At 39.5% G+C, this 13004-nt stretch overlaps 1 protein-coding gene across 1 annotated transcript; it reads left to right on the forward strand.

Moving 5' to 3' along the window:
• Window positions 1-441: 441 nt before the first annotated feature.
• coa1 (cytochrome C oxidase assembly factor 1) lies at window positions 442-12797 on the forward strand. The gene is made up of 5 exons (XM_079284759.1): window positions 442-495; window positions 2462-2617; window positions 5880-6031; window positions 8486-8562; window positions 11582-12797. Exons 2-5 carry the CDS (start codon window positions 2524-2526, stop codon window positions 11697-11699), a joined length of 441 nt encoding a protein of 146 aa, XP_079140885.1. The 5' UTR covers window positions 442-495; window positions 2462-2523; the 3' UTR covers window positions 11700-12797.
• The last annotated feature ends 207 nt before the right edge of the window (window positions 12798-13004 follow it).

Raw genomic sequence — 13004 nt, forward strand, 5'->3', positions numbered from 1 at the left:
ACATTTGTTGTTCACTGGTTGCATTATAGCCTACCAGCAGGTATTGTATTCTCTTCAAATGATTGTGTGTGTAGCCTCTACTCAATGATAGATGATGATAAATGATAAAAGTAGAGATAGGGTGGGATTAGGTCTTAGGCTATAAAATAAAATGCAAATAAAAGTTATTCAAAATGTTGATTCCCTTGTGATTGTGTCTGACGTTTCGGTAAAGGAGACTTGTATATATTTTGTATCATGTTTTTCATTTATTTAGCTGTTTCTCATCATGAGTATAAACGGATTTATTGTTCTCTTGCATGTGCAATAGCATTTATAATATTCATGGAACGTGAAACTTTCTATATATATAGTAGCAGTACAGACACCGCCTGCCTGAACATGAGCGGCACACGCCTGTGTATTAAGGGAGCGCACCCACATCCAATTGGATACGATCCGTGTGACGTTTACGGATGTAAACAGAGCCGCGTCCTCTCTCCGCTGTAAAACAAGGTGAGAATGTTTTCAGATTCCGTTTTTAGGTGAGCAACAACATTTGTTGCAAACGTGCGCGTTAAGAAACCCAAACTCGAGCGAAGGCGTGTAGCAGGTAGACCACAGCTGGAGACACGAGCACAGCTTTGTGTCACATCAGAGATGACACTTTTCATCAGTGAACTTGAGTGAGATTCAGCGAGATGACATGCCTCCTCAATAGCATGTGTGTCAAATACAATGTTCTCTGATTGTAAACATGTTGATCCAGCTGCTGTTCTGAAGCGGTTCAGTGAAAGCTCTGATGACCCTCAGGGTGACTCTGGGAACCCAACGTGCTTTTCTCAATAAACCCTGACTTTCTCTCATCCAGAACCATACGCTGTTATTTCCTCTTTGAGTCAGTCCCTATCAAAGGTCAGAATCTAAATCCTGGTTGCATATTAGTTTGTTGCTCAGAGAAATCTAAAGGTACCTCTTTTATGAGCTGTCAGTCATTTCTATAAACAGCATTTTGTTCAGTGTAGCAGACCTAAATAGAATATGATTCCAATATACGAATAATTCGAACTTTATTCAAATGTTGGCCAACATTTCAGAGCTTTCTTCAAGTTGTTTCTTCCCAGAATCTTTCACTTTGAAATCCAGACGTTTTATGGACTGCATGCCCCAGGGCATGATGGGAAACGCCTGACTGTCGCCTGATCAAAGAGCTGATTGGCTCTTAGATTTGACAACAAACACCACGTTTTGTAGCAAATCTATTTTTCTGTGTAGTTGTAATATTTAAAGCTAGCTTGTTGGCTATTAGTCGCATGTTATGCAACAAAGGTTTAATCTAAAAACATTGTTTATGATTGATAACAATAACGCTTATTTATAGAACATACATCAAAACGAGCATCAAAGTGTTTCACTGACAGCCATAAAAAAAGATAACATAAAATGCAGATACACGCACATTTCCACATGAATCTATATTTAATTGAATTGTTTGACGTGACTTCCACTGAGCTTTGAGTTGCTTTTTTAATGTCACAAACTCAATATGTATCAAAGAACTACAATTCCCTCTCCACTGATAAATAACTTATTCTCAGTAACCTTTAGTTTGAGAACCGTTTCATTGCTAATGATTCACTTCTTTGTCAAAAAGATCAAGTGAAACAGCTGTTCTGTGTCGTATGCATTGTTCCCATTAAAGCAGTATTTCTCAGTATTTCTGTGGGGCGCAGTGGGAAATGCAGAATTTTTTTATTTCAAGAACTTTATTGAGAACTTCACAAATTACAAAAGTACACGGACATAAAACTAAGTCATTGATAAATACATGGCGAAATGCCTGTACTTTCGTGTAAATGTTTACGTTACTCCGTTAACAGGTTACGCTTGCGCATGCGCGACGGCCAAGATTCTTGGCGACTCACATGTGTAGCTCAGTGTGCTTCCCTTCACCACATCCTACCTCTGTGAGATCGGCTTTTCTGCTGTTGCCTCTCTCAAAACAAAATACAGATCTAAGCTCAACATTGAGCATGAAGTGAGAGTGGCCGTATCAAGTCTGCAACCCCGTTTTAAAAAGATCTGTAGTGGAAATAATAATAACTAATACTGATAAAACTTGGTGGCTCACACATATCTGCACTCATTTTCTTTTCTTTTGCACAGGTTGCACGTTATTGTTATTATCTTGAAAAGATATTCAGTGCAAAACAGGTTAATTGCAGCCACAATAAGCAATTTTTTGCCAAATATGAGTTCTTTTTTTGCACAGATAGAACTTTATTTGCATTGTTCTAAGTGATTGCACATTGTATTTGTTTTTGTCTGATGGAGCAATCTGGTTGACTTCAAAGTGATTGCAATTTTCTTTATTCTATTATTTGAAAAAGCACAGATGGAGGAGTCACAAAATGTTGTTATTTCAATAAAAGTTCAACATTGATCATTTTGGTGGGGCATGAACATTTTTCTTCCTCCAAAGTGGGGCGTGACAGAACGAGTTTGAGAACCACTGCATTAAAGTGACCAGCCCAGGAAGAAGAGATGAGGGTTTCCACCAGTCAGCTGCAGCAGCTCACCATCTTCACCACCGTGCTGACCGGGGCCGGGATCGGCACCATGTACTATCTGCTGCAGAGTGAGTACAAATGAGCTGTGTGTATGTGTGTGTACTTAGTAGAAGTTGGACAAAATATTGATATGGTAATATATTTTATTATTTGCAAACTGCCAAATACTGCTATTTTTATTAAAAGATGCAGCGGCTCTAACCTGCTGTATTGGGACGGTTGAAAAGAAAAGACTTACCTAGGCTACCGTCTTTAGCATAGAGGTTGAGTGGCTCTCTGAGCCCAGGACTTCACGGCTCGAGGAGGGTCCGACTGGAGGTCCCATAAGCATAAACAACACAATACTACGGTTTGTATTTTCACAGCATTGGTCCTCTGCCTTTCAACTGGGTAAATACAGCCTGAATGTAGAAAAATGTTGTGTATGAAATGCCCTCACTATGCTGCATTTTTATAATGAATACCATTTTTACAATGAATACAATTTATAACACAGACATAGTTTTCCTTTATTTATTCGCTAACTACATAGCTCACCTTTCGTGTGATTAATCCTCGTATCAGTGCGTATCATCTCCAATTAATAAACCAGTTCCAAACCGGCATTCTAAGGAAATGACTGGTAGATGATTTATGCACTGCTTCTGCAAGACGTGAACATTGTGGCACTAAATTGGGCATGGCGCGAAAATGTATAAACTGTATAATCGCAGGAAAACCCTGTTTCTTACAGAATAATAAACAGATTGCAAAAAGCAAAGGTACTTTCCCACTTACTCAGATTTGCTTACTCAGATGGGCAGGTGGCACCTTGCATGGTAGCGCCTGCCATCAGTGAATAAATTGGTGTGTTTTGGCGAATGATGACGTGTCGTGTTAAAGTGGTCGAGAGACTAGAAAAGCGCTACACAAATACAAGTTTTGAGTTGTTGCTCCGACTTGAGGTCGCGCTCACTTAACTTTTTTCAGTCCGGAACGCATTCAGAAAATGAATAAATGCAGCTCAAATGCCCGATCCCGCTGTTCTGTTAAATGCTCATGAGAGAATTGAAACATGGCTGTCTGGGTTTCTGGTGCTTACACATCATTGGACACTTAAAGGCAGGATTGGTAATAATCTGTAATTTGGCCCAGATGTAATGATTGGACGGGTTACCTGCCTGTCTGTGTGTATTCTGCCCGTGCACTCATTGCTCATCACCGGAGACTTCCACAGGCTGCTATCTTAACAACTGTGAGTACTAACAACGGCCATGTTTGTTATTTACATTCATGATGATATGTTGATGTTCATTGTGATCATTTTGGGGGAGTTGCTTTTGAGGGAGGCCTGAAGGGACGAGCTGTCAATGTTGGCGACTTGGCAACTTTCTTGCTAGATTAAGCTACTTTTACTGGTAAAAAGTTGGCCACACTGGGATGCTTTTTAAGTTGGATCATTTTTTTAAAATCTAGCGGCCTCTTGCTAGTTTCTGAAATTTACCAACCCGGCCTTTAACTACATTTGTTGCTTTTACTTCAAATAAAACGTCAACTGCTTTAACCTCCGGTTCGCACATACTGAACTAGCAGGCGCTCTTATACACTTGTGTTGCGAGCAGCTGTGCTTCTGTTTCCCGGGGTAAACACAGGAGTGTAACCACTCCTCTCCAGGTTACAGTAGGGTGCCCCTTGAGCCACAGAAAAAACAATTATAATAAATTATACAAATTGTCAATATTTGTGTTTTTGAACGATGGAATGCACCCAGTAATATGTGTAAAATATGATATCGCCGCAAAATATATGCTTTTCCTGCTCGTCCTCTCCGCCTGTCTGCATGTCTCAGCAGCTCTGGAAGAATCGCCCACAGGAGGCGGGTCTATGAAGCGGTTTAGCCAATTGCTGATTAAAGATATGAATGTATGACATACAATTTAGCCAATCAGTGCCCTCAAATACATTTAGCCATGGGCAACATTTGTATTGCGTGTCCTCGCCAGCACTAGTCTCTACAGGTGAGCACGAGCACTACTCCAAGACCCGTTTGAGAGGAGAAGTTTGGCGGAAAAACTTGAGGCCAAAGAGCTGTTCCCAGATCAGCCTGACCTCACAATCAGACAGCAGACTCGCGGGAAAGGGAAGCAGTACATGCGGAGCTTCTGTACTAGCTGTACACCAGACAGGTTTGGCTAGCTGGATGACGTCATGCTAATAACTTATTTAGCTTTTTAAAACAACGGGGACGGATCCAGCACGGACAGTTACCGGAGTGAGGGATGAGGAGGTAAGGAAACATGATAATGAATGAATGAATTTTATTTATATAGCGCTTTTCACAAAGTGCTTAACAGAGCAGACATTTAAAAGCATAAAAAACACAATGTGACCCTAGGGTCAATAAATTATATACACAGAGAAAAGTAAAAAAAAAAAAAAAAAAAAAAAAATGTAAAACATTTTAAGAGCAGGTCTAGGACATGGGTTTACTTTTACACAAACGCCAGCCTAAACAGGTGGGATAACACCAGGACACACATGGAGAACTCTGTCAAGCTACATATTAGACAAAGTGAACATCTTTTCTTCTACATAGTTGTCCTCAGTCTCATCTGCTTAACTTGGTCATGGAGGCATCAACATGTAATATAGATGTTAAATTAACAGTGAAAACTCATCATAGCTTAATTTAACATCAGTATTCATAATTACCCTTCATGTTTACTTCTCCTGATCTTTACCTCCTATAACAAGGTCCATAGGACATCTCAATAAATACACATGTTATATTATATATATGTGTGTGTGTGTTTTATATTATACTGAATATTATTATATTCCCTGTGAGGGTGACAAAAATAAGATGTCCTGACGTGTTTGTCAAAGTGTTATTTTCTGATTTTTTTCATGTTGGAATAAATGTTAAATATTTAACTGCAAAGTAGTAATGTGTGTTTGATACCTTCATTTTTTGCATTAAATCATTCTGGGATGTTTGCTGAAATTGATGTGGCACAGCTCATCTAGAACATGTTCCAACAGCCACCACTGTATATGGAGCTTATTTTCACAGTGAGGCAGGCTGAGGCCAGAGGCACAACATTCAACAGAATGTTGTGCCTCTGGTGTTTGCGTCTGGATAAAAATGGGGTTACTCTTCAACTTCTGTCAGAGTTGCTATATGTCAACCCACTTTTCAACTACTGTTCAAAGAGTACCAGTGGAAAGCAGTTAAACTACTCTATCAGTACACTTCAACATTTCAGCTGTTTTCAGCACTTTTACGTATTTTATTTCATTTACTTCATTTCCGTCCACTTTTTTGTACCTTTCTGTCTACTATCCAATCAGAGAAATTTGTTGAGTCGGACTACCACCGACTGGCTCTTCAGAAGTTGGAAGCATGTCCAGTCGCCATGGAAAGCCTGGGTGCTCCACCTTTAAAAGTCCACAACATCCATCTGACTGACAGAAACAACCGCATAGATCAACACACTGCACAGGTACACAGGTGTTTAGTAAGTCATCAGAATGACGTGGGCGATGCTGTCTCCGGTGCGTGTTTGTTTGGTAATCTTGTTCTTGTAATTGTCCTAAACTTCCAAGTTGCATCGTTATTACATAAGAACACGGGTCATGATGTTTGGACTAAGTAGCTCCTTCTATTGCTTTTTAATGTCGTGGCTAGGCAGGCCCCTCATTGTTGGAATGCTGTTAAGCATTCCAAGTATTCCAGGCATTTTATTCCAGGCATTATTTAAGCTACAGAAACCGTTCAACTATCAAAATGTTCAGCTCGTTAAGGACACGTGTGCTATGTCTCTTCATATTTCTAACCTTTAAACGTTTTGAATTATTAAGCTTTTTGCAATTTTGTTTTGAATGGGATCTCTATGGAGAAAAATTTCAAATCCTCTTAAACTTTTTCAACTTTCAAATCCTTCTACTTCCTCATACTTTCAGCTAAAGACACCATTTCAACTTTCAAATGTTGAGAAAACCCTTAACTAATATTGTATGAATGAATGAATGAATTTTATTTATATAGCGCTTTTCACAGACAGTACTATCACAAAGTGCTTAACAGAGCAGACATTTAAAAGCATAAAAAACACAATGTGACCCTAGGGTCAATAAATTATCTACACAGAGTGAATAAAAAATGTTAAAGAATAAAATAAAAATTAAATCAAAATAAAAATGTAAAACATATTTTAAGAGCAGGTCTAGGACATGGGTTTACTTTTACACAAACGCGTAGAGTTGCAGGCAGAGCATTCCAGAGCCTCGGGGCCACTGCCTCAAAGGCTCGGTCACCACGGGTCTTAAATCGTGTGCGTGGGACTGACAGAAGACCTAGAGCGTTTGACCTGAGAGTGCGGGCGGGTGAATAGGGGCGAAGTAGATCAGCTACATAAGCCGGAGCCTGACCGTGAAGTGCTCTGTAAGTGATGGTGAGAATTTTGAAGTGTATCCGAGATGCTACAGGAAGCTTGTCGGTTTATTGCCGTTGAATCACAGCCAAATCTGTTTATTTTGTGTTCATACAGCTGTAGTAAACAGCGACGTGTGGCTTGCTAGACACAGTGAATACAGCTCGATAAAATCCACAGAGCTAAATGTATGTTATAATCTTTTTGATATCTTTTACAGTTTTTGAACTGCAGCAATTTAACTTTTATGATTTTTCAGCCCTTTTCTGACTTTATAATGGGTGTGTATTGCGCAGCTTAGAGTGCGTGATGTCACCGCTAGAGTGAAGAGCAGCTTCAGAATCTTGTAAAAAAAATTTGTCTTTTGCCACGGACTCCACAATTTTCACTCCATGCATAATTTGTGGATGGAAAAGTAGCTAATCTTGTCCTTGTCGTAGACAAATGACTGTGGAATCCCACAGATTTACACATTTGGCACAAACGCCTTTAATTGAGAGGAAAACCAACTTTCTGCTCCATAGAGACCAATGTTAAATTTTGCGCCCCTTTGTTTGGGGCGATTTGCCGTTTGACGCGAATTTGTGTCAATCGCGCCGCGCCATCGCAAATTCACGTCACTCCAGTCTCATCGCGTCTGTGCATAGACTTTGTATGTAATCTACTCGCGCGAATAATTCGCGCCGCATTTGGTGTGAACGCACCTTCACTCAGTACATAAAACTGTCTGTCTGTGTGTCTCACTCACTCAGTACATAAAACTGTCTGTCTGCCTGTCTTTCTCACTCTCTTCTCTCTATATATATATGTCTCTATCTCTCTGTGTGTCTCTCTCATACAGTGATTCAGGTCTATGAGATTTTGAGAGGACTTTTCCCTTTCAAAATGTTCAGCTCTTTCAGGAGAGGGGTGCTTTGACTTTTCATATTTGTAATCTTTAAACTTTTTGAATTATTAAGCTTTTTGCAATTTTCTTTTGAATGGGATCTCTGGAGAAAATCTTCAAATCCTGTTATACTTCAACTTTCAAAGCCTTCTTCTTCCTCATACTTTCAGCTGCAGACACCACAGTTAGACATTTCAACTAGAAGGTTCTTCAGCAGTGCAGTTTAAATGCTTTCGGGCTTCAACATTTTTCAGACGGGTAGTCTCCCATTTCTGTTTTTTCAGCAATTTGTTTACAATTAATTTCAGCTTTCAGCATTCCAACGCATTTTCAGCAGGAAATGCATTTTCTAGTTTACACTAATATCCTCTTGGAATATGTGTTTGTGTTATACTATTGTGGGAGTATGTCTTTCATCTGTAAGCTTTTGGACCTGTGTATCTTTTGTTATTTTGCTTGGCTGACCAAACTAGTTTCCATTCTCGAGATTGATAAAGTTATCCATCTATCTGGCAGTCAAACATGTGATTGGTGTGGGATTCAGATGATGGGCAGCTGTACCACACAATCATTATGTGAGGAGCTCTGGTACCTGTCTACACATGTGCAGATTCATTTGAATTTGCATTGTGTTGCAGATAAAGATCCCTGTGACTGGTTCACAAACTGGAGGTTATCTGTATACTTCTTCAATTCAAGACCCTGATACGAACAGGTGAGTACATTCTGTTCTATTCGGATTTTAATGAAAATCACAATTAAAGCTCATGCAAAATTCACTTTTTCATGGCTTTTAAACATAAATATGTGTCTACAGACCCCCAGAGTGTCATAAAGAACACCCTAAAAGGAGCTGATCAAAATATGGTCCTATTTCTATGTAAAACGAGGTCCCAAAGCATTGATGTGTTTCCTGATGGTTCTGTAGAACAGTCAGTAATAAATGCTGACTGTGAGCACATAACACATTTATCTTTGAGTCAAACTTTATTTGAGTACAATATGAATTATACTATACTGTATATATTATTCTTTACAGTAATGTGAAATAGTTTAAAATGTGATCTGCAGCTTTGAAACATTTCACATCATATTTGGCAATAACTGTCTGACAAGTAAAACTGTCACGTTTATATGAGATCAGTGATTCCACCTTCAGTTCAGTTGACATGCTGCCGCACTTCATGTGTCGTCATGTGTAATGTAACCAGGTAGAGAATTTGAGCCCCTAATATCTTTATTTTTAGGATTATTTTTCTATTTGTGATGTAACCCAGCAGATAATTTAAGTCTTTAATGTAATTTTAATTTAACCTTATTTCTGTTGTTAAACAAAGTGTCAATCACAGCAGTTTTACCCAGATACGCTTCTCATTGGTTATTTCGGGGAATGCAGACTCCCGATTGGGGAAAGGAAAATAAGTCCCGCCCTACCAGAAAGACGTTCGACGTTACAGAGTAAGAGAATGCGCGAGGGAACGAGTACTATCTGTTTCATAAAGTAGTTCAGCCGAAGTGATACCTGTTTAAACTAGTGGTGTGAAACTCATCTCCACTCTGGGCAACATCACATCACGCTCGCCCACAAAGGGCCGGTTGTAACTATAAGACTATAACTAACTACTCCTAACATATTGGTAAATAACTCTCTCTGCATTTGATTATTATCAAGTGGAAAAATATTGTACATGCAGTTATATAAATGTAAAAATATATTTTAAGTTATTATAACTTAAATCCTTTTAATTGAGGGTTAATAAACCCACATTACTCTATCAAAGATCAAACTATTAAAGAAAATATCAAAGACAAATATCAAACACAAGTTATTACAATAACTTTGTTCAAAGCTTAAAATCCTTTCAAGGGTGCGTTTGCACAATCCCACGTAAAGTAGTATCTGTTGTAAAGCCACGTTTAAATGTAGGGTAACCTATGAAGAGCTGCTTCAAGTATCTCATAATTATAATTATGACTTCTATCTCATAACTTTGACTTTCTAGCTCATAATTTCGACTATGGCGATATTTTTATGATCAAGTCTAATTTTGAATAAATGTTTTTAATTTATTTTTTTAACTTTTTAAAACTTTTTTTTTCGCTGGCTGCACAAAATGACGTGGCGGACCGGATTCGGTCCGCGTGCCTTGAGTTTGACACCCCTGGTTTAAACTGGCAGAGACACAGCGCTTTGTGAGACTGCACTCATGCAACGTGAGAGGTGATTCAGAGAGCTTTGTGCCACGAGTTTACAACGTTTAGCAGCGTCTTGGCATGGTTTTTGATGTTCCCTGGATACCTTTGATATTGCTGGATATTGAACTCTTCCTGACGAGGAAGATGGCGAGCCACCACTGAACTAATCATCTCCTTACCTCGAGGAGTAGGATCAAGATTTTCTTTGTTGCTGAGGAGAAAACAAGCGTTTCTTCATTTCTCATCACCTGAGTGCACCAGTGTGGTAGGATTAAGAAAGCAACACATATTACGACTTGACTTATTCCTTTTGACTTTGGAACTGAAACTGACTGTTGAATATTTAAACTGACTGAATAAGGAAATGAAGGAACTTGAACGCGAAAGGAACAAACTGAAGGAACACTGCATTTCACAGACACTTTTACACATTTCAATGGAGATGTGCGTAGTTATCTGATTGAGAAGAGCATTGTAAATGTTGTATAAGATGTCAATTTTATTTTTGTACCTGTAAAGTCAAAGGTGAAGCAGAGAGTATGTCCACTGAGTTTATGCATGACATAAATATCAAGTTAATGAGAAAGAGAGATATAATAATAGCATTATTTACCAGGGAAAAATATCAGGGAACGCTTTGCACAGAAGCGCTGACCAATCAGAACAGACTGGGCTTTTTTTTTGAAGAGGGCTAAAGAGAGAGACGCTAAACCAGAACTTTTCTGGCAGAGGGTAAACACAGGCATACAGTATGCAGGCACGCCAACAATTTGTTAAATAGGACCCAGTTTAAAAATGTGCATTGATACTTGCTGATGCTCAATATGGCTGCCAGGTGCAAGGTTCATTCAAGCAGTGCGAAGCAAGTCGCTGATGGAAATTGGTACAAAGTCACATTATTTTAGTGATCAAGAGCAAATTAAATGCATTGCTTCAATTATTGAATAATACCTACAATGTAGTAAATAAACAATTTCAATAAAAAATGCTCTATTTGCAAATGACACCAGGATGCACCAAGAAACTGCGCACACACATCTACACACACAGACGGGTCGGTTATAACTTGTTACTCTGCCTGTTTCTCATTGGCTCATTAATCATGTGCATCACTGCATATTTTCCAACCTCTAAGCAAAAGTGGCATTTCATTATTCTATCCAGAAATATAGAATAATGCAAAAACTACTGTATCACATAATTTATGATATATTGTGACCAATTACACATGAGCATTGGCTCAGGTGTTTCAGAGCTAGAAGACCTGTGATGCGACTAGCTGAGTGTATTTAGGAATCGCTACATCCTCTGATCTATATTCCACTTTTTTCTCTTTTTCATTTAAATTGTATTCATATAAACAACAACAACTTGTATGGTGACATAAGGGGAATCATGCAAACTGTGATGATGCTTGTAAAGTGACATACAGATTTGAATGCACGTTAGAGTGACACTTATATGTGACTTTGGGAGTTTCATGCAAAGCATGTGTGCATATTTGATTCCACAAAACCTGTGTTTTTCCCTCCCTGCAGGTGGAATCTGAAGCAGGCAGTTCTGAAGCTCCGGGAAGGACAGACCATCGACCTGCTGAATCCTCCTCCAGCTTCAACAGAGCTCACAGAGGGGCTCGACAGCGGTCGCTGGCACTGACCAACTCCATGTAATGCGACCGTGACTCACTGGGTTTAGAGGGTTGTCTGGGAACCGGAAGATCAATGGTTCGATCCTCGACTGGGACGTGTCACGTGTCGAAGTGTACCTGAGCAATACACTGCTCCCCGGGCACCTGTCATGGGCAGCCCACTGCTCCCTATATACAGGGATGGGTCAAATGCAGAGACAAATTTCCCCCTTAAAGGGATCAATATAGTATATTAAATAAAAAAATAAAAAGTTGATAGTTGATTCAGTTTGTAAGTGATGTTTGTGTAGTACATTAAATATTGTTTAATTTTGAAACCGGATCCAGTTCCGTTTTTCTGATGCGCGTTCGCAGTAGGAAGCTTGAAGCAGAAATCTCCCTGCAGCCGGCTGAAGCCTCGCATCCTTCTGATTTAAACCCTAACACCATCCAGATATTCACGTTCCCATGAATTGTCTCCGGAACGCTATTCTCATGTAAGCCGCCACCATCAGGACTTCACCCGCAGGGAACCTGAAAGGTACCGACAGCCTTACAGAGACACGCACTACTCCGCCCATGCCTCTGGTCCTTTTGAGGAAAGGAGATGGAGGCAAACCTCACCCAGCAGACACCACTATGACTCTCGTCGCCGAAGCCCCTATTCCAAACATGTATCATTCCAAGATTATGAGGACAAAGGCCAGCAGAGCCCCACCAAAACTGACTACAAAGATCATGGCAGATTTGAACAGGGAAACGGACACTAGCTGATGATGCGGGGCACTCATCAGCTACTTCTCTGGAAGCCCCAGAGGTCTGCCTCACTGAAACAAAACGATAGCATCCGACAACAGACAAGGCCTGTGAGTGAAACAGAGAACACTGGAAGTAAAGATTTCACCTCCTATATAAATGGAATTGTTAGGGGCACTGATATGCACATCATGCTCGATACCGGCTCCACTATTTCATTTATAAGCAGACCAAGATGTCAATACCTTCTCTTGCAAAAAGACCCATAAAACAGAAGTTCATCATGTTTGGGTTGTTACTGTTGATTGTTGTTAAATGTTACGCACGTCCCGTCATGTCAAATTCCTTATATGTTCAACATACAATGGCAAATAAACTTTTTTTTCTGATTCTGATTCTGATTCACAAGCTGTGACTGGCCAAAGCTTGGATACATTGGGCATGGTAGATGTCACCTTTAAGCAGTGGTGTACAGTAACGAAGTAGAAATACTTTGTTACTGTACTTAAGTCGTTTTTTTGGATATCTGTACTTTACTTTACTATTTATATTTCTGTTGACTTTTACTTTTACTTCAC

The sequence above is a fragment of the Melanostigma gelatinosum genome, assembly GCF_949748355.1.
Source record: "Melanostigma gelatinosum genome assembly, chromosome: 15".
NCBI lineage: Eukaryota > Metazoa > Chordata > Actinopteri > Perciformes > Zoarcidae > Melanostigma > Melanostigma gelatinosum.